General features: G+C 34.9%; 1 protein-coding gene across 2 annotated transcripts in view; it reads left to right on the top strand.

Annotated features, from left to right (window-relative positions):
* The window catches only part of DESI2_1 (Desumoylating isopeptidase 2), a gene marked incomplete at its 3' end in the record, with an annotated part of 33,443 nt that overhangs the window by 9,477 nt on the left and 9,733 nt on the right, over window positions 1–14,233 (top strand). For both annotated transcript variants that reach the window (XM_051209063.1, XM_012942436.3), the window contains 4 exons: window positions 1,576–1,648; window positions 3,828–3,921; window positions 8,084–8,225; window positions 11,380–11,493. In XM_051209063.1, the coding sequence (XP_051073036.1) occupies window positions 1,576–1,648; window positions 3,828–3,921; window positions 8,084–8,225; window positions 11,380–11,493 (423 nt within the window). The remainder of the gene's footprint in view (window positions 1–1,575; window positions 1,649–3,827; window positions 3,922–8,083; window positions 8,226–11,379; window positions 11,494–14,233) is intronic.

Genomic DNA, 14,233 nt, shown 5'->3' with positions numbered 1-14,233 from the left:
TCTTGGAAGTCTGGTCAGCCCTAATAAGTTGGTGTCTGAAGAAATCTCAGCACGGATTCGAAAAGCTCGCTTGGCTTTTGTCAACTTACGTCACCTATGGCGAAGGTGAGATATCCGTCTATGAATAAAGGGATGAGTATACTGTGCGGCAGTTCGTTCTGTTCTACTTTACGGCTGCGAAACGTGGCTATTAAGAGTAGAAGATATTCGAAAATTACTAGTATTTGACCACAGATGCTTTAGAAATATTGCTCGCATTTGCCGGGATCATCGGGTAAGTAATAGTGAGGTTAGACGCAGGTTATTAGGGAATGATGGTAAATCAGGTGATGAGGTTGTGAATCTTCATAGACTGAAATGGTTGGGTCACGTGTTACGTATGCCTGAATACTGATTACCACGACGCGCAATGCTGACCAGTGTTGGGAGTGGTTGGAAGAAAGCTAGGGGCGGCCAAACCAAAACGTGACATCAGTGCTTGAAGTCACTAACTTCTGGTCTGAGCCATGTTGATAGATGCAGACTATCGTCACCACTGGTTGGAGACTGATTGACATGGCTCAGAATTGATCACAATAGTGTAGGTGTATACACTCTTTGTGTTCCTCTAAAATATGAGATTAAATTCGCTTCATATTTTTCTTTCTACCAGCTACTTTCTTCCTTATATGCAATCTTTCTTTTATATATTACCACTGTTGAATTAACTATTTCTATGGATCCGGTGTTCATCTTGTTGTGCTAATAAGGTTATGGCAACTTGAACCGATGCACATATGTACCTGGTCCTACTTTGTAGCTGACTGACTGAGAACTCCGAGAAATACCTTTTGAAGCCAGTCACTAGTGATCAGATGATGATTATTATCAGAAGAGGGTATATTGTAGAGATTTTAGTAATTTAATAATTAAATTCATGAGTCAATTGAAGCTAGACCATCATTGAAAACCTAGAATCGTAGATGTGCACTGCTGAAAAGTCCCATACTAGACGAAACGATCATCCAGTGCTTCCAAGTTCTCTATGTTGGTTTAGCTTTAATTAACTCATGAATTCAACTATTGAAATTACTACAATCTCGATAAAACCCTCCTTCCTATAATAAATTGATACTAAATATCTTGATTCGTTCCAATTATTTTTTGATAGACATTAAATTGTTATGTTATTTATTCTTAAAATTTGTTTTCTTGTCTGTCATAGTACTTAATTGAGTTACATATATATTTTTCATAGTCGAATCTGGACTTTGCATAGTTTATAATGAGTCATTTACTCGACATATTCAGCATATCTCCAGGATAATTTGTAAGGACTATAAGTTTTATGCTCTTCAGTATATACTGTAAGCATGTTATCCTTCAGTGAAATAAACCCTATTCTATTTTCGGGTTATCATTATCACTTATATCAAGGCCTTATCTTCTATCGTTTTTTAAGTTTTTTTTTACTGATTGTTTTGTGATTAGGTTACATAACCAATTGTAGACTGTTACATAACTTTTTGTTCTTCTCCCCTAATGGATATTGATTTGTTGTTTAATAAATGCTTTATAATCATATTTAATTTATAGTTGTGGATAAATGATTACGTCAGTTCTCTTGGTATTGGAGTTTATCATACAGGAGTTGTAGTTCATGGAATTGGTAAGTGTTAACATCTTTGTTTTCCATTTACTTATAATTTGCAATGTTTATTCAGTTCATATTTGTAGGATTATATAAACTGAAATAAACTAGTAAATACAACTGAGGATGTGATCAAAAAAACAAAATAAAACCACTGAAACTACCACATTTCTTAGTCATACAAGCGATAATTAAAGACATTTATATTTGTGAGAGAAATGATCTAAGAATACTAAATCTGAATTTAAATGACCTGTGAAATTTCAATGCTTTTCCATTGTATAATTCAACATAGTCAGTATATCTCATTTAAACACTTTTATATTTTTTTTCCTGCATACCATTATGCTCGTTATGGAAACATGTTCTTGCATCTATGTGATTTTAAAATTTAACCCTTTCTAAACCTTTAAAATCGTAAAATAAAGCATTCCATGCGAAAGAGGACTTAGTTCCTGAATTTCTGACTCAGTGCTCGCATAGCGACAGGTGGTTACACATACTTAACACATGTCTTAACCACCTAGTTTTATGAACATTTATAACTTAGTCGACTGGTTTGATATCTTTTCCTAGTACCTTGTAGTTAACCTCGACTGAGTGAGCAACATTGAGGTTAGGGGTGGAATATTTTCTGGGTGAGACGCAAAATCGCTTGATGAGCTTGTACATATTCATTGGTACAAGTGGTCAGGACATGTGTTATCCATGCATAACCGCTGTCTACTTCGACGAACGACATTTTTTGGTGTAGAGGTAAGTTGAATGAAAGTTAGAGGTGGCTAAATTAAAATATGAACTCAGTCCATGAAGTCACTGACTCTTGTCCTGAGCTATGTAGGTGCATGCCGATCACCTGGTTGGGGTTCGCGTGATAATTGTAATCGATCGCTGAAGATTTTGGATGACATGGCTCAGACAATGGCGTAGATGCATTCACACTTTATTTCCTCAATATGGAATCTCAGCATTCCGTCATACATACCTATAAACCATATCTTTTTAAACAAGATTCCCAGTGCTTGTTCCTTCTCACTATCATTTCTGAGACATTATTTTCTATCACTTTTGCTATTCGTATATATATATATTGGTTGTTTGGATCATCCTATTGATGTTTAGGAGTATAATCGTTCGGTCTCTTTTGACATATTTGGATTCTGTTTGGATGTCCTCGATATTGCAGTTAAGTCACAAGTATTTTAAGCAATATGGATGGTGCTTATTACTGGGATCGAAGACGCGCATTTCGTCCCATTTGGGGCTCTCCAGTTGAAAGTACCTGCATCCCAAAGTTGATGTTCACCGCAGGACTCTAACACAGTAACGTACGCCTCAAATTCACCCCACTACAGAAGCCAGTGATTATCTGGACTTGGTAGCTAATTGGATAACATGATGGCTTTGAAGGGAATGGTACATGGTTCGAGTCCGGGATTGAACATAAGTTGTGGGATGCAGGTACATTCAACAAACCAGTCAAAGTATGACGAATCGCGTGTCCTGGATTCCACTGCTATCCACTATCTATCTCTTTTTAAACTGCTTTTACCACTCATTTTGTTAATCTCATCTCATTGTGCTGATATGATATAACAGTTTCTGCCAATCCACATCTGTCACTAGACTGTTTGTTGATAATGACTGATTGAATGATAAAAGATGAGCTGTAGTATTTCTTAACAAGTGTTCGTACTAAATGTAACCATTACGATTCAGTAGTCCAATTGATAGCTATGGATGATTTGAGAAGACTGGCTTTTAATTAAAAATGTCATTTCCAGTATTAAGATATGATTAAAACACGACCTTATAATAGATATAGATATTAGTCAATCGTTGATTAAAAAATTAGATTATTAGTGTCATGTAAAACTGATGATAGATAATCTAACCAAATTATTATTTCATTATCGTAACCAGGGGAAAATAAACCTATTTTTTCCTATCCTGTGAAACGCCTATTTACAGTAGTTCGTTCTACTTCGAGGTTATAATGTATTATAATTGTTTATCACCCATTCAGCTGTAGTTTGTTTAAATTTAATGAAGAATTCGTGTTTAGAGAGCCATTGTTTTGTAAATGAAATTTCTTGGGTGCAAAATTGCAAATTAGTTATGTTGGCAATTTCAGTAGTATTATTGATTAGAATTACACTATCGCTAAATGTACTTTATTATTATTTTGTCATCATAGAATATTCATATGGTGGACATCCATTAACCAACTCTGGAGTATTCTCTATGTTACCAAGAGATTCTGCTTATTTAGGCGAAAATTATTCGTACAAGTTAGTATTATTTCTCTTTGTCTCTAAATGTTGATTTATTCAGAATATTTGTTTCATTATTTACATATGATCATATGCACTTTGCATTTTGTACTCACAGTGTCTATGACAATGATTTTGGTGGAGTTTTGTTCAAAATAATCCACTTGAGTTATAAATCTTCTCCACCATTACAGAGAGTGATTATTTAAAAATTAGTCATATTCATGTAGTTTAAAGTTATCATCTGGAAAGACAACCATTTTGAAAATCAAGGAACACTCTGTACATCTTATCCGTCTTCATTAACATCCAGGCGATCTAATTAATCATCATAGAAGAATATTTACGCTAAGGCTGAATTTTGTTTAAATCAAGTAATGAATACATGGCACTCTTGTTCATATATTTTATGATGATTATCATTGAAATCTGTAACGCGTGTTTGGTCCTTGTGTTGATATTTGTTAAGTTTGGTACTTGAATCCTTAACCCTGATTTCTAATCACTGTTTAGTACCTCAGAAATCTCTTACACTTGAATCCTTAACAGGAGACAAAAAGCTGGTAACCTAGAAAGTTTTACGAAAATATTTATAGGTTTATTCGTGGACTTGATACTCTAGGATTTTTTTGGAAACTAGTATAAGTTTAGTAACAAAATTAATTATTCATCTACAATGTGGTACGTAAATTACCGCTTCTCCAGAACTATTTGGGAAGTTCCCGTTGAATCTTAAGTGGATGAAGTATTCTTAAATTTTCCTGAGCCTCTGAAGAGACTTGAGGGCGGCACTCAACAATATTCATGTTAAGGCTGGAACTGACGTCCTACCGCTCAAAGCTTACCGAAGTGTTATTCACTAGACTGCTGATTCGTTTAACAAGCATGATATTAATTATTTATTGTAAAGTTTTTCAAAGTCCATTTACCAATTAGAAAATGATCAAATTCACTCCCGAATATCAACAAGAGAAAAATACAAATCTGTACAATTAATATTAAATATCATATCCTTTAACCAAGTTATTAGGTGTTCACTGTTCCAGTGAATAACTGATATTTAAGGTAGTAGATACTAGTTTCAAGTCTCAGTGTGGAGATTAACACCAGATTAATTACTGGTATGTGCAATTTATAAGTCTCAGACACAACTAATTGCGCCTCCTGAATTTCACTGTTATACAACATCAAAGCATACGTTCAAAGTATATCCATTTTCGAAAGGACATTGCTTAGATTCAAATCTCAGTTTTAACAACACTTCATGAATGAACCTTTGTAACTAATAATTACTACCTGTCCTTCTTGCACATTCATGTATTTCTTTAGAAAATCATTTTTATTGTTTGGTCCAGTTTATATTGAATCCTGTACATTTGTCTTCAAACATTTAATACGTTATCGATTTGTTCTCAATTTTGACATGACGGCTATATCGAGGCACTTTGCATGTAATACACGTATCCCAACAAACACCGATCAAAGTCTAATCATGAATATCAACAACGGGATAACTTAAACCCTTACTATTCGTGGTTTATGAAACTCAGTATTTACGTACTATTGTGGTATATGCTATTGATGTCGACAGAAATAAGTAGCATGTATCACCAATCGAAGGTGGAATTCCTGGCGGCAGAACGTTGAGGAAATCGAAGAGAAGAGAACGAGAAGAGAGATTAATTGGTATAAGAACGAAGAAACAACAAGGTCTGAGACAATTGATGTATATTTTGCAAATGAAGTATTTACTGTACGGTTCTCAGATTTTACCAAGACATTCTGTAATGTATTAAGATCCATTTCGTTGTTCTCGTTCACTACACTATGATACAAGTCTTTCAATACGGGTTGACATATCTTATAGTGCCTAAAGATAACACTAGAGATAGAAGTATGCAAGAACAGTGAAACCGGTGGGTTAGTGGTTAGGGCGTTGTATGTTTATCTATCAGGTCTCATGTTCGAACCCCGCTCCGTCTACTTTCTCTTGGATATTTAGGTAGTATCATTAGCTCTCACACTTAAAATATGGTTTGTACATAAATACCTGGTGAATGAGTACCATTATGGAGGATTCACTTAGGGCAGTTGGGAAACCCTGGTTCCAAACCAATGGTGCACATGGGCTCCAGGATCCTGAGGGAACAAGTGGCGTATGAACCAAATACTGGTAACCGGCTACCATGGGACTGCATCTCCCGAAGTTGCTCCACTGACTTGTGGATTAGACCCTTAGGTCAAAGGGTACGGATGTGGCCTTTTAAGGAAACCACCTGGTTCGGTTTGGCACCTGCTCAGTATCACGACCCACACACAAAGCAAGTGACTTGTGTGGTACACTTGCATTCGGTGCCCCTTTGTACCAATATTTATGTGTTCAACTAAATAATAAACTGCCTCGACATACCCGTTGTGATACAATTCACCCGTTATACGGATTACGTGTCTAATGCTCTCCGGATTTCTATAATTCTGTGGCTGTCATTTCGTGAAGAAACTTTCTCCATCTTATCTTATGTTTTTAGATTTGTCCAAGTCTACACATAATTTATTTATCTGACATATATTTGTTGTCTATTTTCTGGAAGAAAAGTCTGGTGTGGAGAAAGTGTTGTTTGGCATGTCGATTCATGAGGTAGTGAATTGTTAGTTGGAGTGTTTGCAGTATATGTTACGCATGCCCTACCACCGCCTACCTTGGCGAGCGAAGTTGTTTTGTATAGAAATAGGAGTAGGCGATGTGGTAACTTGAACGGATGCGCACATATCAGGTTCTACGTTGCTTATAACTGATGACCAGCTATGTTTTTCAAAGAAATCAATTTGATAAAGTTTTAGACGTAAATAGATATTTTTTCGTTAGTAATAGTAAAACGTATTTTCAAATATTGCCACTAATCTCATTTGCGTATTTTCTTCTGGAGAGTCATTGAAACTATTTAAGAGCACCAAATTAAGTTTATCCTGCAAATATCTCTACATATGTCTGAATTGATATAACGTCGCTGCCTTGAGGGTGTTGTAAATTACTCCAGAAAACTAATTGTTGTCCATGTGTTGAATTCCACTTAATATTACTCATTTCACAAGTATAGATTTCTTCACTCAGCTTTTGGTCACACTTTTTATAAAAACTAATCTTCCCGTTGTTTATATAAAAGTATTTGGGAATGGGTTCTGTTAGCGAGATATAGATTGGATTAAAACATATTCCGTGCAGAATTGTGTTAGGGCACGCCGATTAGCTATTTTTAATCAATCAGCACTAACGGGTGCTTGGAAAAGACTTTAGAATCCTCTTATGTAAAGATGATAAATATACTAACGTTTTTCTTATTGTGATTGCCACTTCCGTCCAAATTTGTTTATTCGGAGGATAATTACGTTCCTGTTCAACCGTTTTCTGATTCGGTGACTTGTCTAGTGAAGTAATGTCCAAGATGACTAAGCATTAAGAATAGCTGGGTCTTAATAAAAGAATTTATAACAGGTTCGAATTCAGATTGAGTTTTACTATGTTAGTTTTATCATGTCTAGTAATGTTTCTGATATGACGAGATAAGATGACATTATTTATGTTAATATTTTCTGCATAAATTCATTATAAATTTCGGCCATGGTGATAGGTGTAAACTTTGTTCACTGACGTCTTAAAGTCCATATTTTCTTGTATCAATTTGGTATAAACTTTTTTCTATATGACAAGTTTGAACTCTCGTTCCCTGTATTGATTCAGCTGAACTATATTTATTTTTTCTACTGTAACTCTGTATACTTCCCTCCAATGTGATATTATCGTGTATGAAATTCAGTATGTAAATGATTGAATTATGGTCTAAAGATGATGTAATTTTGGGAATTGTGTAGAGACGTGTTTTTGGAGAGTCAATAAAATTTCATCGCACCAGTCTTTCGTGTTTTTACTTTGCGCCATGGGAATTGTATGGGTTCCCGTTTCCCAATATAAGCAGTAAGTTTAAAGACTCAACAGAATCGATACGTACATAACAGCTACGACTTTCTATATACAACAGTTGGCTAGCCAGTTACAATTGTGCCGAGGGAGCCAAATTTTCCTAGTTACAACTGTTTCGCTGTTAGAATTAATGTATAAAGATACACTAAATGAAATTATTATCGAAAATCATTGTTAACTTTCATGTTATATCTTTCTTAGAGTCACATTGTCCATGGGATATACAGATTTTACAGCTTCCGACGTTCTTTTATTACTGGAGAGTATAACAACAGATTATCGTGGTGATCAATATCATTTATTGAATAAAAACTGTAATCATTTCTCTGATACATTTGTTCAGGTTGGTTTTACATTGTATTTCTATGTTATTGATTTATTTTGTTCATTAAGAAAACATTTTCTACTTCTTGTTTTCTAATATCATGTGTTATATGTGCAAACTTCGAGGATATTTAATTCATCATCAACAAACCAGTATAACAGTGACTATTCGAAGACTTCTGTTTACTAATATAATATCAAATGGAGAAATATTTTGCTTATTTTAGGATACCTAGGACGTATGATTGCTTTGGAGTATTTTTTGGCTTAGTATATACCGCCTTACATTGCACTGGTTTTCAAATACATATAATTAAGTTCATCAGTGATCAGCTTGTGTGAATGTATTGAATTTATATATAAAGAATATAATCTGGTTGTCGAATATTTCTACATTCAATTAGTGGTGGGTCAAAAGTACAAGTCTTTGAATTTATTACAAAACTTATGAGAAGCATTTATGTAAATGAATATTAACAGTCAATAAACAATGTAGAAAAGAAATGAAGAACTATTACAAAGTTGGTTGCTCACAAGTAATAAATGTCCTTTTATGCGAGTGAATTCAAGATAATTTGACAATTTTATGTGTGGGGCAATTATTATTCCTAACACAGTTGAAAGAAGGACCTTATGGAACCTTCTTCAACACTATGATGTACTTGAGAAGGTTGTCTACATCATACGGAATTCATGCGACAGATTACACTGCGAAGTCGTGAGTGGAGGACAGGAGACATGCATTCCAAATGAGGAGCGGTGTCAGATAAGTCTGCTTACTCCCCTTTCTCTTTCTTCTGGTGATTGACTGGATTATGAAGAATTCCACATCTGAGGGAAAGCACAGAATACAATGGACAGTGTGGATGCAGCTAGACGATTTGAACTTTATAGATGACCTAGCTCTTTTATTCCATGCACACCAACAAATGCGGATGAAGACGACTAGTGTAGCAGCAGTCTCTGCATCAATAGGCCTCAACATACAGGAGGGAAAAAGCAAGACCCTCAAATACAACATAGAGAACACCAACCAAATCACGCTTGACGGAGAAGTTCAGGAACAGGTGGAATCTTTCAAGTACATGTGCATCATCATCGATGAACAAGGAGGACCCGATGCAGACGTAAAGGCAAGGGTTGACAAAGCAAGGTCCGCATTCCTACAATTAAAGAACATATGGAACTCAAGACAACTGTCAACCAATATCAAAGTCAAAATCTTCGATACGAACGTCAAGGCAGTCCTACTGTACGGAGCTGAAACGTAGAGAACTGCTACAACCATTAAAAATGTACAAGTATTTATAAACAGTTGTCTACGCAAGATACTGGATGTCCGTTGGTCGTGTACTATCAGCAACAACTTACTATGGGATAGAACAAAGCGGCTTCCAGATGAAGAGGAAATTAGAAGACGTTGGAAGTGGATAGGATATACATTACAGAAATCACTAAACTGCAAGTTCTAACTTGTAATGCTGAAGGGAAACAGAAAGAGGAAGGTCGAAGAACACACTACATCGGGAATTGGAAGCAGACATGAGACGGATGGATAGCAACTGAAAAGGATTACCCAGGACAGGGTTGGATGGAGAGTGTTGGTGGATGGCCTATGCTCCTCCAGATGGGGTAACAGGCGTAAGTAAGGGAGTAAGTTTATATAAATATACAGATATTACAATGAAGAGTCAGCCCGAGAAATACTGAGAGCAGCTACTACTAACGAATGTGGGTTGTTTGAATATCAAGGCTTCCTGTGCCTACCATTTAGATATTTCAGCACGTTACATTTTCGTTTGTTTTAACACATTACTACGTCTATTAATCGCATAACCTATGCAAGTGCGTATATGAAAAGTTTACGACCTATCACTATACAAGGTATAAAAATGTACAATCAGAGATATCGTGGTGGTTGATAATATATATGCGTTGAAAAGAATGAACATTAATCACATGTCGATTTCTCAAATGCTAACTTCTAACTGCCGATCACTAATTAGCAAGGCGGACTATCTTCATTTCTTGCTAAGTCTAAACATATATCGTAATTATGGGATAATCACAACCCAAAAATCCTGGTTAGATGACTTACAAGACGATTGTTTAGTATCACTATAAGGTTTCAGTTTTTATCATCATGATCGATCATGCAATAAAAGAGTGTAGTGACGGTGTAGCCACATTTGTAAATGTGAACTGGTGTCGATTTGATTTTGCATGTCTTAAGTTTACAAACGACTTTGTCAACTGTTCAACTTTAAGATGTCTAAAACACATCAATTATGTTTATGTTAACAACATCTACGTGACTTCAGACTGCATATCATCTGCACTATCTGTTTTCGTTGATTAATTCACTGGATTTGCTATTACCCCCTTCAATGGTTCACTTTCAATTGTATATGGTGATGTTACTCGTGTGACTGTAGCTTTCTTTCCTCACTAGATCACCAAAATGTAGTAAATTTTCTCACTCGTTTGAATGATCATTTAGACTTCGTTTTTATTAATGGTGTGGGAATATATGTAACCCTTTAAGTGCCCTGGTACAGTCGAGGGTGGGGAGAGTCTGCTCTCCCTCTTGAAATGTTCTCACATCGGCACGCGTATGCAGTCACTGCCAGAGAAGTCCTACTCACTGCCTTTTGGAGGCGGGGATTTTGTCTACGAAATTGAGAGTGCGAAAAGCGAATGTCCAGCGCTTTAACCGGGTTGGTGGACACAAAGGGTCCAACTAGAGAAGTTGGAAAACCTTGATTCCAAACCAATGGTGCACATGAGCTCAGTTTGTTTGCTTTTTTTGTAAAAGTAACTTTTTGAAATACTTCGTGCTAGGTATTCCATGTTGTACCAAAAATATAACATTGAATAAAGCCAATAATACTGCTAATAATAAATACGTATGAACAGTTTTGTCAGAATCTGGTTTATTAATGACCATTGTGAGACAGAGAACTCTGAGTGCGATGAGTATCACATGTATTATATTGAACAATAATCAGTGTAGCATATGTATTTACAAAAGGAAGTTAGCATGTCGATTTAAACAATAGAATCGTACTAATTAAATGAAATTATGAAACGTATGAATAATATTATTAAACCTATCTGGGTTAATAATTTTTTTTTATATACTGAATAAATACCTTGATATTTGCTTTCTTCAGTTACTTTGTGGTCGATCTTTGCCTAAATGGATAAATCGATTGGCTACAATTGGTTCCAAACTTCCATTTATTGAACGTACACTACCAGTTGAATGGTTGAAACCACATCAACAGGTAAAATTTCATTTATTTAATTGTCAATTCATATCATTATTCAACATTGTTTAGCTTACATATAAGTAATAATTCAAGTTGGAAGAAAATTTAATTCAAAATTATTTACAAACAGATTATCATACTGATATCCTATCACCTATTTTATCTGTGTTTCATTACAAACGTTTTGGTATTGAGCTAGATCGTTTCTTCAGAAACAGTTTTATCATTATTTACTTACTTACTTACTTACTCCTGTTACCCCTCATGAAGGAGCATAGGCTGCCCACTAGCTTTCTACATCCAACTCTATCCTGTGCAATCCTTTCCAATTGTCTCCAGCTGCTATTCATCCTTTTCATGTCTACTTCTAATTCTCAATGCAATGTGTTCTTTTCCGTTTGATCATACTATTAGGAAATTTAATTGGAATATTTGCTTGACAATTGTTTGTGGTATGGATAATAACATAAAGCATGCAAAAATCCAATTCATAATTTTCTCTTAATTGTGTTTCATAATTAAGTCTTAACATAGTCAAGATTTGAATGACAAGCGAAATTTTGTATCATTAATCGTTTCACATTTTATTATAGTAGTATTCATGGTACCATTTTTTCAACTATTTGATCACGTGAAACATGTAAGCCAAGTCAAAAGTATACTGTTGGAAAAAAATGAAAGACAGTTCAACAAAGGAAATGTTCTCTTCGGCAATGTTATTTACTTTTGCTGTACAATCGTATATTTAGCTAATTTTTCTGAAAAAAAATAGCAATCTATAATTAAATATAGAGATGGTTTTCATTGAATTTCTGAACCGATCAATGTTGGATCAATAGTGAAAACCTGAAAGCGCTAGACGGGTATTTCTTACAAGTATGGGACTCCCCAGATGTGGGTATCCACGACTCTGCTCACGAGGATCAAACTCACGATTTTCAGTTTCTTGCACACTTCTGAGAAGTTCCATACTAAGATGAAATGGATGTCTAGTGCTTCCAGGTTTTCAGTGTTAGTTTAAAATTGATTAGTTCATAATTTCTATGAATCTCAACAATATCCACAACCTTATACTTATAATAGAGTTATAAAAAGTGGTCAAAAGATTTACATATGAAATATAGTAGTCTGTAAATCAAATAGATGTTACTCAGTTTAAAATTATCCAGAATAAGAGGTATTGCAAAAATAACCAAAATCCAGTTTAAAAGCTTAATTTGTCAAATAAAAGATCCTATGTCTATGTTCAACAAGAAATCTGAGCTAATCAAAACAACCGTTGTAAATTATTATCATCAATACACGAATACAATGTCTATCTTTTATTCTGAATAATCGATAGTTTTCTTTTTACTTCTTTCCAAAACTTTTTTTAACAACTATTAGTTAATTGCTATTACAACCTTTATGATCATTCTGTCCGTCATATTCATTTAGTGGATGATGTGGACAGAGAAACAAGAAGCTTTGACAAATTACGGAAGCTATTTTTCGGGACGTTGTTTCGTTTCATTCAAAGGTTGTAAAACAGTAACATTTATTTTTGTCCCAAGTCTATTCTACATATCATAAGTTTTCGTTCGATGTATGATTCACTGCTGCAGCCCTTTTCTGTTCCAAAGCTATTGTAATCTAAACATAATATTTTGTACTCTATTTTCTAATCTAATTCCCAGCTTTGGACATAATTGTATTTTCCTAATTATTGTACGTTGTGGTCGGGTTAGTCATCTATTTATTTATGTACCTTTTTACAATAATCCGAAATCGGGAACCAGATCAGAATTGAGAATGAATCGAGTAGTGTTCCAGTTGATTTGTCTTCTCTCAGTTGCGTGCTTGTCAGCCAACCAGGTGATCGAATAGTTTTTTCTCTCTACCCCACTTCGAACTCATGCATACTAGCTTCAACGTTAAGCCGGTTAGCCTATCGCGTCAAGGTTTTAATGTAGATTAGACAAGTTATCTTCAGCACCAAAAGTGAGTAGACAGATCAAGGACGTAACAGTGGACAACTATCATTCTCGTCTATAAACTTTTATTCAAACATATTCTTTACATAACTTCCATTTGACATTTTAAACAACTTATGATACTATAATATTTTAATCATGGTAACCGTTTTGAATGACTCAATAGACTTCTATTTTATCATAGAGTACTATGTTGTTGTTGTTTTCTTTTTAGTTAACTATAAATGTGATTGTACAGCTCAAGTAAACAACAGCATCAAAACGAAGAGTTTCTTCACTAAATTATTCTTTAAGTCTTCCTTTATAAAACAATGTGTTTCTTACATTGTTGTATTAATAAGTAGGATTCGAGTTTCTTTGTAATTAGTTTGTATTATTTGTTTGAATCTTCCCATTGATGTTTGGGACTGCAATTGATCAGTCTCTTATTGGAATATGTGCATACTGTGCAGATTGCCTCGATATTGCCTTAAGTCACAAGCATTATAAGCAAAGATGAATAGTGGCTAGCAGTGGAATCCAGGACGTACGTTTCGTCTTACTTTATGACTCATCAATCAGATGCACTTACATTCCAAAGTTGATGTTCATTCCAGAATAATGCGATGGCGTGTTTAGCGAACGATACTGGGTTCGAGTCCCGTAGTGAACATAAACTCGAATACAGGTACACTTGGTAGACAAGTCCTAAGATAGGTGAAAACGCGCGTTTTGGATTCCACTGCTAAACCAACATCCGTCTTTGCTTATAATGTGTGTGACTTATTTGTAATTATGTTTGT

This window comes from Schistosoma haematobium, chromosome 1 (genome assembly GCF_000699445.3).
Source record: "Schistosoma haematobium chromosome 1, whole genome shotgun sequence".
NCBI classification, from domain to species: domain Eukaryota; kingdom Metazoa; phylum Platyhelminthes; class Trematoda; order Strigeidida; family Schistosomatidae; genus Schistosoma; species Schistosoma haematobium.
Note: the sequence above shows the minus strand (reverse complement) of the source record. Positions and strands in the feature narration are given on the sequence as shown.